General features: G+C 33.5%; 1 protein-coding gene and 1 long non-coding RNA gene across 2 annotated transcripts in view; one reads left to right on the top strand and one right to left on the bottom strand.

Moving 5' to 3' along the window:
* The window catches only part of LOC148619881 (uncharacterized), a 67,680-nt gene extending 65,397 nt beyond the window's left edge, over positions 1 to 2,283 (top strand). The window contains 2 exon segments of the mRNA XM_088580254.1: positions 233 to 254; positions 1,688 to 2,283. Of these exon segments, the coding sequence (XP_088436380.1) occupies positions 233 to 254; positions 1,688 to 1,974 (309 nt within the window). The 3' untranslated portion in view covers positions 1,975 to 2,283.
* A 6,859-nt stretch (positions 2,284 to 9,142) lies between these two features.
* LOC148619880 (uncharacterized) lies at positions 9,143 to 14,021 on the bottom strand. The gene is made up of 2 exons (XR_015921661.1): positions 11,213 to 14,021; positions 9,143 to 9,322 (listed from the first exon to the last, which is right to left on the bottom strand). It is a non-coding gene; the product is annotated as an uncharacterized LOC148619880 (long non-coding RNA).
* Positions 14,022 to 14,438: the final 417 nt, after the last annotated feature.

The raw sequence follows: 14,438 nt of genomic DNA, 5'->3' as shown, positions 1-14,438 counted from the left end.
AATATCAATTACTTTACTCGAACTCGTACCGCTGTGACATCTATGGCAACACCGCCTGCACAAAGTCAAGCGCCCTTGACCACTCGGCCAGATATGCTATATCCGATGAAGCAGTGTAACGAAAAGATATTATACATGTAACAATGGTTACTGTTAATTTTACGGCAAGGATGTAAATAACGTTTTACCAAGTCAAAGTTTTCAAACCTAAAAATATCTTTATTTATTGCAGATGAACTTCAATCGACCGATGAGTAAGTGCAAATCTAAGGTTAAATTGTTTGTTTCAGTGTTATGTATAATCAATATACTCATAGCAGTAAATGTAATTAAATATTGCTGTCCGGAATATCATATCTGAAGAACAAAAATAGTACGCCGCATAGATGCAGTACAAGAGAATAGACCAAACAGTAAAGTGATCAGTATATGCACTCTTCCATTTAATTTAATTGTATGCAATGCCCTTTTTAGAAGTTCTTAAGAACTTAAATAATCTTAGATATCTACATTTATGTCCACATATGCTTACATTCCACATGTGGATACATCATGTATACAGTCATTTTTGGAATTAGATCTTCCTTCATATTTGATTATAATGCTACTGATGATAGGATACTCCGTGAAAGAAATATACAGCATGCGTGATTGGTGTTGTTTTATTTATAACCTACTGGTTGCTGCCATTGCTGTTAGTCCGAAACTCCCCAGTAGTCAGACTTGTTTGACCACGAATTATATCATATTCTGTGAACCAAAATTTGCAATGTCACAAAATTATTTCAGAATACTCAACACACTAATGTTTCATTCCTTGTATTGCATATGGTAGAACTTATTTGTGATGAACTTGGCTTTCTATTTTGTTACTTTTGGTTTTGAGTAATTTTTGTATGTACATGTAATTGATTTTCGGATTATGATGTACCTATATATTTGATTCTAATGCTCTGATGAGAGGTTATTCCTTGAAACACATGTACAGCAAATCGAAATCTACAATATATACGATTGATATTTTTTTTTTGTATTTACTGCCTAACAAATGAAAAAAAAAATTCAGAGCTGCTTTAAGGAATAACAGTAATATTTGTGACACATAAAACCAGATGTCATACATACGAAATAAGCGTAATCACTACAATGAGGACGTGTCAATTAACATATTTTTTCCAGTTTTGTGACATTTTTTAACTCGAAACTTGTACGTTTTGCAAGAGGTTGTATTCAATACATCAATCTTCAGAATAGTATTTAAATCTTTTTTTTTACCAGATTATATTTTTCGTAGATTTAGATTTTTCTTGGAAAAATTTCCATGACCTTTAAACCCGGTATGGAGTGTCAATTTTTAAACAGATTCCACCTGTCATAATGATTTTCAATGAACATGATCTTTAAGAAGTAGCAAGAAAATTGTTCCACAAAAGAAATAATGCACGTGTTTTAGTCGGGTTTTCTATTGCGTGTTTCGAGATATATTTCCTCAGAATATGTCCAAAGAACACATTATCGGTTTCATGTAGACATATTTTTTTAGAAATATTTGAGTATAGCCTTTCGTGTTTCCATAAAATAGTCAAAAATAAAATAATAATCAGTACACTGAGGACGATACGAAAATTTTAACACCAAGAATATATCACAATGCACAATCTTGTTGCATCTTATTTTCTTGTTGTAGACATTCCTGAAGATGTGTTAGGTAAATTTCCTACAGACAGAATACTTGACACAATAGCTACTGAAATTATACACGACAGTTTAATATTTTCTGTGCAACTGGGTTATGATGCCTCACTCTGGCTAGGAATGAAAGATGACAGATATAAGATAGTTGATATCAACAGAGAAGTGTTGTACAAATGGAGACAGGAACATTGTGGGAAAGATCAAATGGGAGACCTAGCCCAGGCTTTGTGTAATATCGATGTGAATATATCAGCTATTTTACAAGACAGTAATCATTAAACCTTTCTAAGGAAATAAATATATTTTCAAATTGAAGAAAATAGCAGTTTCTTAATATGAATGTACAACAATAATTGTATAAAATAATAAATAAAATATCTAACGAAATTTGAGTATTATAAAATTCAAAATAGCAAAATCAGCGAGTCGTCATTTCCTGTATTGGACTTGATAGAAACGTCTTTGTGCATGACTGTGCTACCCATTTCGAGTTTTATGGTTTGGGCACCTCATTTCGGAATTTGCTGCTGCTGTTACATGAACTTGAAACACGGATGTCGTAAAATTATTATAGATGGTATGTTTGTGTCTCACTCTTTCTGTTTCTATCAATTTACATGTATATGATACATTAAAATGTTTGAGTCATACGGACATTTCTTTGTTATCTTCTCTTTGAATTATTTTTTTTTATAGAAATAGCCACTAGGATTGTCCTCCTCAAAGGTAATTGCACTAACATAAAGTGCCTGGTAGATAGAGTTAGATGGAGTTAGTGATCGATTAACTGTCTGACCACAGCATATCCAAACTTTGTAATTACATAAAGATCTGTAGCTCATCTCTCTTTAGTAAACCTATTTTGTCCCACTGTTTTAAAATTAAACATATTTTTCTAATGAGCAAACTTTACGACAAACGTGATGACTCTTCATTCAATATTGTCAACTTTCCTTTCATCTGTGGCAACATCACTTCAGCACCTGCGTATGGAGTGTTCATATAAAGCATACGTTATGTCAGAGATGCAGAGACTACGCAGACATTTTGTATCGCGCTAGAATTCTAACAAATAGGCTTTTTGAGCTTCGAAAGTTTTATGGTCGTCATCATGAACTCGTGGATCGTTAAGATGTATCCATCTGCGCCATGAAAACTGATTTATTCAACGTGTCATAGTTTTCCTTTCCTCTTTCGTCTAGCCCGGACTTTTTATAAGCAACTCAGCGGGTGTTTGTAGAAAAGCAGAGGACGCCTACCCTACCGGTGCACCTGGTCCATGCTCCCTGTTTTTAGTGGAATCCGAATTGCTCATTTGCTTTTGTGACTTAAATAAATAAGCAAAGTTATATGCGTATTCAATTTGTATGTGTTGAATAAAGTAAACAAAAATACACTTTAGTGTTATGTTTTACGGTATTTTGTAGGCATACCTAGTAATACCTGGCCATTGACGCATACAGAGTATGATTAAATACTCTCTTTAGCATGCTGATGTGGATCTATTATATTTTTTGATTATTATATTGGGTTAATGGACTATCAAAAACACAATATTTTACAGGTGAAAGGAATTTTTATAATCATATTTTTATCTAAATATTTTACGGGTTTTCATTCTGGAATCAGCAAGAGAAATGTTCATGTAGCGTCAATATCTGTACATATTTTTGCATAATATTTCACCAAGCGTAAGCGATTTTTTAAAAATTTTGACAAATATAGTGTCAACCCATGTTAAAATAAGCATAAAGCCCGGCATCAAGAAATTATGTTTTTTCTAACGTAACAAAAGTCTATCATATCATAGAGGCACTCCTAGACAACGAAATATTTGGTCCTCCCAATTACCTCTCCATATCATATTTTACAATAAAGTATAGTTATTTCAATTGTTTCAACAATAAAAACATCCATACATGTTTAATTAAAATAAGAATTATCACTTATAATAAGAAAACGATAATTTAAAAATCAACAAAAAATCGGAATCGTGTCATGTCGGCACGTCATATGACATAGATACAGGTCATTTGATCGAGGTGGAAATGGGGCTCTTTGTCGCCAAGGTTAGTCCAAGAAAATAGTACCAAATCAGGGTCCTCTGGAACATATTCATTCTTTGTGAATGACATTTCAATATTGATTTGCTAACGTCCTTGAATGCTTGACCAAAATCAATGAGGCTGGAACAGCCATTTTACATGGGTCATACAGCCAACTGGTATTTTGAGCACGTTGATATTACCATGTGTTCTTATGTAGTACGCTAAGATCGTAAAAGAACAGAGACGTTTCTTGAGAAATATTATTGACTTCGTTTCTTTCATAATTAGTAAACTATTACAATTGATGAATACAATGAAAAGTGACCCGTTCATTACAATGATTTCGCAAGTGCGAGCAGGGTTTTCAGCTATTTAGAGACCTCCTTTGTTTGCAAAGCGAACGTGTCAAGCCATGTTAGAAAAGTTATTTTTACTGCCCGACGTTAAAATGAATAAAAATAACATTTCTTTGGGTAGTCACGAATTGGTTCAGTCACGTACAGAATGTTTGCATTTGTATCCTAATGCAGGACTATGCATTGAAAAGCTTTAAACAATCAATTGTTTATGTCTCCATAAAAAAGTGTTTTGCAACAGACATTGGCATAATAAAAACACACTTTCGGTGATCATCGAGAATTTATAGCGCTGAAAACGGAATCAACGGAGATGAGACATATATACAAATCATGTGTTGCCAACTACATAGTAGCATTGCATGAGTGACTGTAATTTTCTTCAAGATAAGCAGTTGAAAGTCATTGACGTTTCATTCTGTGTGTGGTTTTGGTTGCTTTGTGTTCTTTGTTGTGTGTGTCTGTTTTCCGTGTCTGGTCTTTGTCCCTGGATTACGTTCTTTTGATTACAGCTATAGCGTTGGTTCCCTTGATTACTAGTGCACTAAAATACAGACAGACAAACATGTTCCTGATTTTTTTAATGTTTTCTTAGTACAATAGATAAAACATAATAAACACGTACATGTACAAATCATTGTTGATAAACTTATTCTTACTTTTAGCAGACATTAGCAATTTCTATAAAATAAAACGAATTTTTGAAATATATAACTGAGCAAATTAACAAATTACATTTTTTCAGTAGAACTTAAGAAAACGAATAGTAGTAAATGTAAGTGGGGAAGTTAAAAATACATCTTTATTACTGTCAACTACATTGTATTCCGCTTTCGACAAGAGCCTCCCGACAATTCATCATGCATACATTTCGTAATCTCCCCTTTTTCTGCCCCTCTTCCGGTGGGAGCCTGTGACATTCAATCCTGTCGCTTTTGAAATATGGGTATTCATCAGTCACAATGATTGAAAATGTGTAAAAAGGGAAGTCAAGAAGCTCAGAAGTGACCCACTTCAATGTTTGATCAAAATAAAGTTTTTTTTTCTAAAACTAATGTCGTTATGTATGAAAATAAACTGATATAAAGTCTAATATAGTCTTATAAAAAGTGTACAGTTTAAACACTTCGTTTAAATGAAAAAAAATAAATTTCGGATAATAGTAAGAGGGAATTAGAATCTTCTTCAAACGTTACATAAGATGCACTGACTGAAATAAAAGACAACTTCGTTTAACACAAAATATATATACAATATAGGTACATTGTCGAAAATTATTGAAGATATGTGTCGAGGCGACGGAACGGGTAGAAAGTGCGAGGCTCCGCCGAGCTATATCCCCCGTTCCAAGCCGAATACACATATCTTCAATAATTTTCGACAGTGTACCTATATTGTTTTATCCTGTTATGTTAATAGTTTTGTGCGTGTGTACATTTTTAAGATAAAATTTTAAAATGCATATCCCCTGAGGAGCCCCGGTAGTTAAACCGGAAGAAAAAAAATAATACGCATGGCGCATGACTCAGTAAACATTGAAATTAAATCCTCACCATATAATCCGTCAAAGCTGTTTGAATAAAATAAGTAATGTATCAAAATTTATTTAATTCCTAGAGACAAATAAGTAAAATGAACATTAAATACAAATATTTTGAATGTTGTAAAGTCGATTTTAAGAACATTAAAGTTTTGAATTTCGCGGGGAAGGTGGACGCTGATTTGTTTCTGTTTGGTATATGGCAGTAGATTTCAGGGGTGAAATTTGTGTACTAGTTTCTTTGGGATTTGAAATATTTGTTTGAGATGTTTGAAGAAGAGGAGGCAGTTGTATGGGCAGATCTATAATGTAGTGTTCCTCTGATTCATTATCTTGGGGTTTAGGCAGTAATAAATCCAAGACCATAACAGTCTCCTGGTCATTTGTCTCTTCAAGAGTTTTATCATATTGTAATGCTTCAATTTCTTTAAGTGGGGACCAGTTTATGTTAAATTGTGACGGACACTCTGGCTCCGAGTCCGACATGACGGAAATGACAGGGAAAGTCGTCTGCAAGCTGATAATGAATAAAATCTGAACGAGATGTGGGATTTGCCATATATATGACGGTGAAAAAATACAAACAAAATCATTATTTGGTTCACATAAAATCTTTTATTTCATTCATCTAAAAAAAAAGTGAAAACGAAATAAAACAGCGAAAAAAAGATTAACCGGATACGCAATTGCAATTTGTTTATATCGTATCTATGGTGGCGGTCATAATTAATTTATGCATACCAGAAAAAGTTTGTTTGTTTTGTTTGTTTGTTGGGGTTTAACGTCCGAGCAGCAATATTTTAGCTATATTCAGACGATGAACATGAAATTGATGACAAAATGAACATGAAATGATGATGAGATGAAAAAGATATGGGACACAAGGACAATGGGGTCGATACATTTTGATTGCCACTGGAAATAGGGAGAGGTGGGTAGGGTCGGGCAATTTAGCCTCCTGTGGCGGAGCCCTATGGTTCCTACTCCGGGAGAATACCACAGTAGGGTTCTTTAACGTGCAAGGAACGTGGCATCTTTCCCAACACGGTGCACTACTATGGTTTGCGGTCAGGTTTTCCGTATTATAGCCTGACAACCCCAGCATGTAACACGCCAGGAGTACCCCATTCCACCACCTGGGGCACACATCCCAGTTGCTCTGTGGGTAGAGCGCCCTAGCCACCGGCTAGGGTTCTGAGCACTATTTAGTCGCCTTTTACGAAAAGTAGTTGCGCCGATCACGTGAGTGGGAGGAGCCAGAAAGTCGATAACCTGCTAATGTACGGATACAGCAAAAAAATAACCGTATATCTTTATTCGTTTAACAAATAACCTCATTGCAGGATAAAAACACTATAATAAGTGCATGAAAATATGCTGACATCAATTAGCACGACCAATATTAGATTAAACCCTTAAACTACTATGTATGGTATTGAGTATAGATATTTACATGTGGATCAATGCACCTCATTAACCGCGCGCACCGACAAAGTTATTCATCGTGTAACAGTTTTTATATAAATACAGGTCATTGCTTACAACTCTTTGGCGTATGTTTAGCATGGTGTACACTGAATATGAAAGAAATGTTGGAAATTTCACATCATATACAAGAAACTCAAGTAACAAGATTTTGTATCCACAAAAATTGGTATACATTTTGCATATAAATTTGCAATACTGAATTTATGTAGGGCCAAGTTTTGATATGTGTACATTGTAAATGTGCATGTATTTGAGATGTATTTTTTTCGAATAGAGAAAGCAGTCTAGAAAGAACCTTTTTGGATAGGACTATTCTTTATCATTACATTAAACGAATACTCAGAGCCTGGGTTTTTTTTACAAGCAAACAAAGCAAATGGCTTTTGATTTTCTGACATTCATAATAAGGATCAGGAGAGAGTTATAGGCCTTATTTGCGCTTGATATTAATATAGCGATTCAGACTTTACTGGGTCGCATTAGGAAATAGAATGCGCAGCGATCACTATTACAAACACAGTTATCTGTATACATAGTACTGGTTTTTATACATTAATGTACAAATTAAGTTTTGTTGGGGACGGGACTAGGATCAAATTGTCCATCCTACCTTTTTATTTTCTATTCTGCACGGCAATTTCTTATAAAATATAAACCAACAAATACACTTGTATTAGGACAATAACAGATCCTGTCTTTTTACTATTTCTTATGATCTGCCCTGCTATTTATTACCTGAAAATTTCAATGCTACCTTTGTATTTCAAATTTGACCACTCCCCACAAAAATCTATTTGTAGTTCCCTAATGCGTATACGAGCTTATGTAAAGCCTCTAATTTTGTATTATTCAGTTAATGCAAAATTGAATCATAAGGTAGAACACTGAGGAGATTAATAAGGATACTAAAACAAAACAAATATTAACAATGAAAAAGTACCAAGTAAAGGACATTATCCCCGGCTTGAAGCAAATGCAAGCTTTTGATTGATCGGCTACCCTTCGGTAGAAATACCATGCTCCGGTTGGTTGCTAACGTCGTATGCGTATTGTTTGTTCACTGGTAATGAAGTCAAAATGTCATTATGAATGTTCTTAATGTTTTTTAAAGGACGTGTGTCCACCCATGTGTGTTTTTTCTTAAGTCTTTAATATTTACATTGAAACGTTGTATACAGTCAGAGTGTCGGGCTCCGTGTTCGGTGGAGGTAGAAAAGTAGTTCTGTTTTGTCTACAGGAAAGGTCAGTCCGTCACTGATTCTTTCGTGGTGGCGCTAGTATCGTCTTTGCAGTTGATATTTTTTTACATCGTGTGGTTATGATAATCGTGTTATTTTGTCATACAGTATGAGAATTTGGATTCAGACAGACCAATTTGTATAAGAAACAATATTTGTCGAGGTTACTGGCATACTATCATCATTTTTCCTATGTCCAGTTTCTTCAAAATTACCAAGGATAGTCAGGCGCTTCGTGGGCGAGAATTCAGGAATACCACTGTTCGCAATAACCGAGACAATTGTATCCCCGGGATTGTTTTTGTTTTTGTTTTTTTACCAAATATGACAATAAGTTGAAGGCAAAATGTTGTATGTAGCATCCGTTTCCGGAAACAGTCATAAATCTATTTAACTCCAAACACGACCGAAATATAACTGTGATTTTGACAGCCATTTTTTACGACTTGGCACAATGGACGAGCTATTTTTTTGTGTTCCGTTAGATGTAAATCAGACAACTGACTGTTGACAGTAGTATCTTTGGAATACAACTGATTTTCATTTTCCCTTGTGCACAAAAGGTGGATATTTAAGATTTTGTTGGCTGACGTTTGTACTATATTCTAACAAATATACAGGCTTCTTTAAATGCCATAGAAATCCATAACAAAACATTCAGTTTGTATTTATCTTATTTTGCTAATATACATTTTATGGCGTCATTGCCGTTCTAGTGAACATTTTTATCTACATAAAAATGCATACACATACTATTTAAAATAAAAGCAGATAGGATTATTGTTATTACAATAATTTATTGTTTTCATAAGGTAGCTATGTGTTGGTTGTTTTTTCCCACATGGTGAGAAGTCAAACTGACTTACTCAAACCAGCGATGGATGATACTGTTAAATTGTGTCAAGTTACACTGTTTGTGAACTGGCATGAATAAGATCTGGCCAAACAACTGTTCACCTATTAAATATATATATATTATAGAAAAAGATAAGTAATTTCAAGTATATATATTGTTTTTAAAATTTGTATACCATCACAATCTTATATATTAAATGATCAGTTATTTTCATTATACAGATGTTAAACCAGAACATCAAAATTAACAGAAGCAAGCTACAAGAAAATAAAATACTTGTCAAAAAGTTGTAGATTTTTTATTTCAAGAAATTTTGGACAACACTTTACCGCTTAAGTAATCAGTAGTTAAAACAATGAAATCACAAATGTATTGAAATTCCATGTATAAAAATTTAATTACTTGCCATGATGTAAACAGTTTATTTGAGGAAATGTTTTGCATCTCCAATTTTAAATTGCAAAGAAGCAGTCACACTTCACTCAGGTTCCACATATTGAGATTTTATGCAGATTTATTGTCGTATTTCGGCTTTAGAACAGAAATCTGTGTCAGTTTGTTTTTGTTGATCACACCAGTCTATATTTTTAGTTTCTGACATTTCTTATCATGCATGATTGTTGAATACTGTTTAATATAAATGTATGTACAAGTAAACTTTACTTTTATTATTTGTGGGGTGTTATTTTCACATTTATGTGGTCTTGGTCAATCATAAAACTGAGGTTACTGGTATTGATGTTACATGTCCACAGAAGAAAACAACCTTTGAAAAGTGGACCTTGAAGAGTAGCTATCCTTCTCACAAAGATAATTAACTTTTCTGCAAGAATAAACATACTCTGTCTAAAAATTTCACCAATGTGACAGTTATACATTTCATTTTTATATGAAATATTTTTATATCTTTGTTACTAATATAGACCCAAGGAACAAATATCCCAAATAGTCCTTTACAGTAAAATTATTTTCCCTTCTTATATACTACCTTCAGAAAATGTATGTCTAATATTGTAATACATGTATCTTTTAATCCCATATTTTTTGTAGAAAAAAGTATCGATTGACCAATTAAATGTTATTAATGCAGTAGTTTTATTCCCACGATAATGAAAACATATAAAAGACCGACAAATTTCATTAAATTAAGAACACTTTTTTTAATTTACAGTTGGAATGTCAACAAGTGTCCATATTCTCAGTTTGTGTGTGTTGGTTTATGGAGAACAATCACTTCATGCTTTGAAATCTTTGATTTGATCATGCAAATGCACAAGAATTTATAAGCAATATTTATAAAAACTGAAGACGGGAATACTCGGACATCTCAATGTATAATGAAGTGATACTTTGAAGGAAGAAAATAGGTCTTCCGTAATTTTTTAAATCTCTGGATCTAAAACTCCAGTACAACCTAATTCACACATTTTTTGTATTTTATTTTAATGTACCTTCAAAAAAGAGTGCATTTTGCATGATTTACATTTATTTATTGTAATGCAGACTTCCAATATATGAAATGTTTTTTTTTTTATAATTTAACTGGTCAAAATTAAACAACTAGTTATTTTAGTTGATTCACAGAGAACACTGCAAGAGTAATCAAGGGAACCAAGATTATAGCTGCAATCAAAAGAATGTAACCCAGGGACAAAGACCAGACATGGAAAACAGACAAGCACAACAAAGAACATAGAGTAACTAAAATCATACATACAAAGTAACAAAAGCAATGAGCAACTCGGACTCCACTAAAAACTGCTGCACCGGTAGGGTAAGCGTCTTCTGCATTTCTAGAAACACTGGCCGAGTTGATCATAAAAAGTCAAGTCCAGGGTAGGCAAAACACATCTATATATAAAAAATAAATGTTCACATATCAATATATCCTTCAAATGTAAAGAGAAAAACATAATAGAGAATGAATTACGAGAAAGGAAGCTAATTATATTGGTGAAGAAAATCATGAAACACACGATGAGCTAACCAACCTTGTGCTTGGTATCACACATTTGTACATCATATTCACAGCATATGTCTTCTTTCATGACTTCAAATCGTCAAGGACCCAAAAATCAGCCTGCTTAATGTTCGTCAATCATATCGAAGGCGTGGAGTATCTAACAGTCCACCATTACTTCATCTTCGCTTTGCTATCGCTTCAAAACAGCTGCAAAATATCGAATGTTTTCCTCAACTTTCACATTTTGAACCACTTTATTTACTACGCTTCACATGGAAAGATGGGTAGTATTTGGTATTTTTAGGAAGCTTTGCGTCCTTCCCACCATAAGAACGCATTGTTGACCAATCCGAAGGCAATTGTGTCAGTTAAATTTAGAATAGGGTATTCCCTATTCGAAAAAAAAATATTCATGTCCCCTTTTTTGTAGCGATCGTCCCGACAAACCGTTACAGCTTCTGGTTGATTTTTTATCTCTAAAACATATCTAAAGTCTTTGAAAAACATTTTTATTAGAATATTGTAGCAATTAATTTCATGAAAAGGCTGCATTTGATACTTTTTTAGAAAGCATGTTCACTTCCGGTTTCTTTACAACAAAACACGTAACGAAAATTACATTATTTCCCCTTTCCCCATTTCCTTGACCCATTAGGGGAACTCTACAACCAGTATAACATTCACACTGCATTTATGACCTTCATTTACCAATTTGATAACCGGTAGCCCTTGCGTAGGAAAATATATAATCACAGGTGGTTGCTGATGAAGCAAATATGGCAGTTTTCTCACCAAATTTTTGTTGAACCTTGTTTTTCTCAATTTCAGAAGATGTAACTTGTAAAGTAGAGAAAGTATACCTGTTCTGCCGACTTTCACATCACATTTCGCCTAAAAATACCATAAGGTATGATAAAATTGAGGTAAACACGTACAAAAAAAATCATTTTTCTAACAGAAATATTTAGCTCAAAAAGCATTTTTTTTATTTGGTATAAACCGAAGCGGCAATGTTTCATGAGTCAAAAAAAAAAGGAGTATATTCCATGTAATTCTAAGATTCGGTGATTTTAATGAGCCTACATACGCCAAAATCCCAGAAAGAACAATTTTATGTATCTAATTTGAAATCTACAAATTTTCAGGAAAAATAAACGGATTTTCTAAAATAAAATACAAAAAATGTGTGAATTAGGTTGTACTGGAGTTTTAGATCCAGAGATTTAAAAAAATTACGCATCCTAATATTATGTCATCGTCAACAGTGGCGGGTCAAAAATGTGCAAGTAATAGCCCGGAACCCCCTTTCAAAGTATCTGGATCCGCCCGTGGTCATTATTTCAGAAATTATTATCTGGCTACAGTGGCATCGGATATTCAATGACAACTTTTCCACTATCATATTTATAAAATGTACACCCTTCTATCTGTGATTGGTTTGAACAGCAACTGTCGACACATAACGTTCAGGTTGTTCAAGTGTTGCTATGGAACATTTGATCTCCTACTTCTCAAAACTGTATATTTAGAAATCATCACTTTTTTCCAACGACTGCATGAAAAACATCGTTCCGCTGTTCAAGTAGTGCTATAAAAATATTTTGTTGTGGTCGAGTGTGTTATAAAGTACAAAGTTGGACCACGATAGATTTTTCGATAAAAAACCCAACTCGTCAAACGGCTTTTTTTCAATATTTTAGATGTTTCTTTACAATTCATAGGCTTCAAAGCCTTGTACTGCCAAACAGTGGTTTTACGGAGTAAGTGAATTCGGAATAAAAATATTGTCAAAAAACTTAACAAAAATCACAAAACCTATGAAAAATAAGGTACGTCTTTTAATTCATTCGTGAGTCAACATAAAACCAATATAAAAAGATTGTAAAGATAAATCCTTGACAATTTTTGTTAGAACATTTTAAAAACTTATTTGCGTAAAGCGTTGTATTTTCTCAAGCTTAAAGAGAATGTCGACCTTTGAGCAATCAATTCTGCAATTTTAAAACATATTTAGATTCTTTCTTTAAAGTTTGTTAGTTTCAAAGCCAAGAAACAGGAAAAAAAGATTTTACGGGGAAGTGAAATCAGAATGAAATAAGTTGTGGAAAAATATTACCATAACCATTTAAAATTAAGCACACGATGTTGCTCATACGAGAGTCGAATCGATGCGAATATAGAATGATATCCTGAATTTTAATGTAACGATATGCCATATTGCAGAAAAATCCCACATAGAACATTTCTTGTACCTAAATCGGCTTTTTGAACACTTATGCTAAAATGTAATTTATTTTATTCCGAAATAATTCTAATCATGAGATTCGTCATGATTATAGCCATTTTTGATTGGTCGAGCACGTAAAAACGTCGTTGCCAGAAAGTTTATTCATGCATGAACTTCGCCAGATCGTTCATACATGCATGAACGCCAGTAAACTTGAAACCAATATGGCGGCCGTGTAGTTCGAAAGAGTGTGGCAAGGAACTGAACGGCATGATAGAGTCGAAAGAATAGTTTATTGCATGCACATTGATTTTACCGGTCAAATTTGTTTACATAGAGTAATTTTCAGCTCGGGGAAAGAAACTTATAACTAAGTCGGACTGAACCCTTGAAAACACCTTGTTATAATTTTCTGTCTTCCTTGTTGTATTTCCTTAATAATTATATTCCTATTGAATTGTTTAAATCCCTTTTTTCAGTGCCAACTATCACTTCGTCCATGCCGCCCTCACCGTCGTTGTGCAGTCGATTATGTGTAAATATTCGTCCACTCTCCCATACGTGTGCAAAGGGATGTTTGTGTATTGAATCGTAAACATAAACACAGTGTATCAATACAACAGACTGAGGCTCTCAGAGGGTAACTTTGACTGTTGGATAGAATTATAACAATTTTCGGTCGTTCATGCATTTATGAACGGATCTCTCCACTACCAAACATTTCATGAACTTCGGCCGTTCATTGAGTTTGGGAGCTCCGATATCCGTTCATACATGCATGAACGACCGCAAATTGCTGTTCAATCCTATAATGAAAGCTCACACAATCATATGTTTTACTTTACTATATTTATTGAAGTAAAACAGTGTTTTTGATTCCGAGATTGTGTGATGTAAAATCGTGAAATTCTGTGAACTGAACATCACTAAGTAAGCTTACAATATGACAATATCATTAATGACGACCTTATTTTAAACTAAAAAACTAATTTTTAGTTTAAAATAAACTTATGAAAAAAAATGCTTT

The sequence above is a fragment of the Perna viridis genome, chromosome 4 (assembly GCF_037379345.1).
Source record: "Perna viridis isolate PV_CMFRI_1.1 ecotype Kerala chromosome 4, ASM3737934v1, whole genome shotgun sequence".
Classification (NCBI taxonomy): Eukaryota; Metazoa; Mollusca; class Bivalvia; order Mytilida; family Mytilidae; genus Perna; species Perna viridis.
The sequence above is the reverse complement of the archived record's forward strand: the minus strand, read 5'-3'. Positions and strand labels throughout refer to the sequence as shown.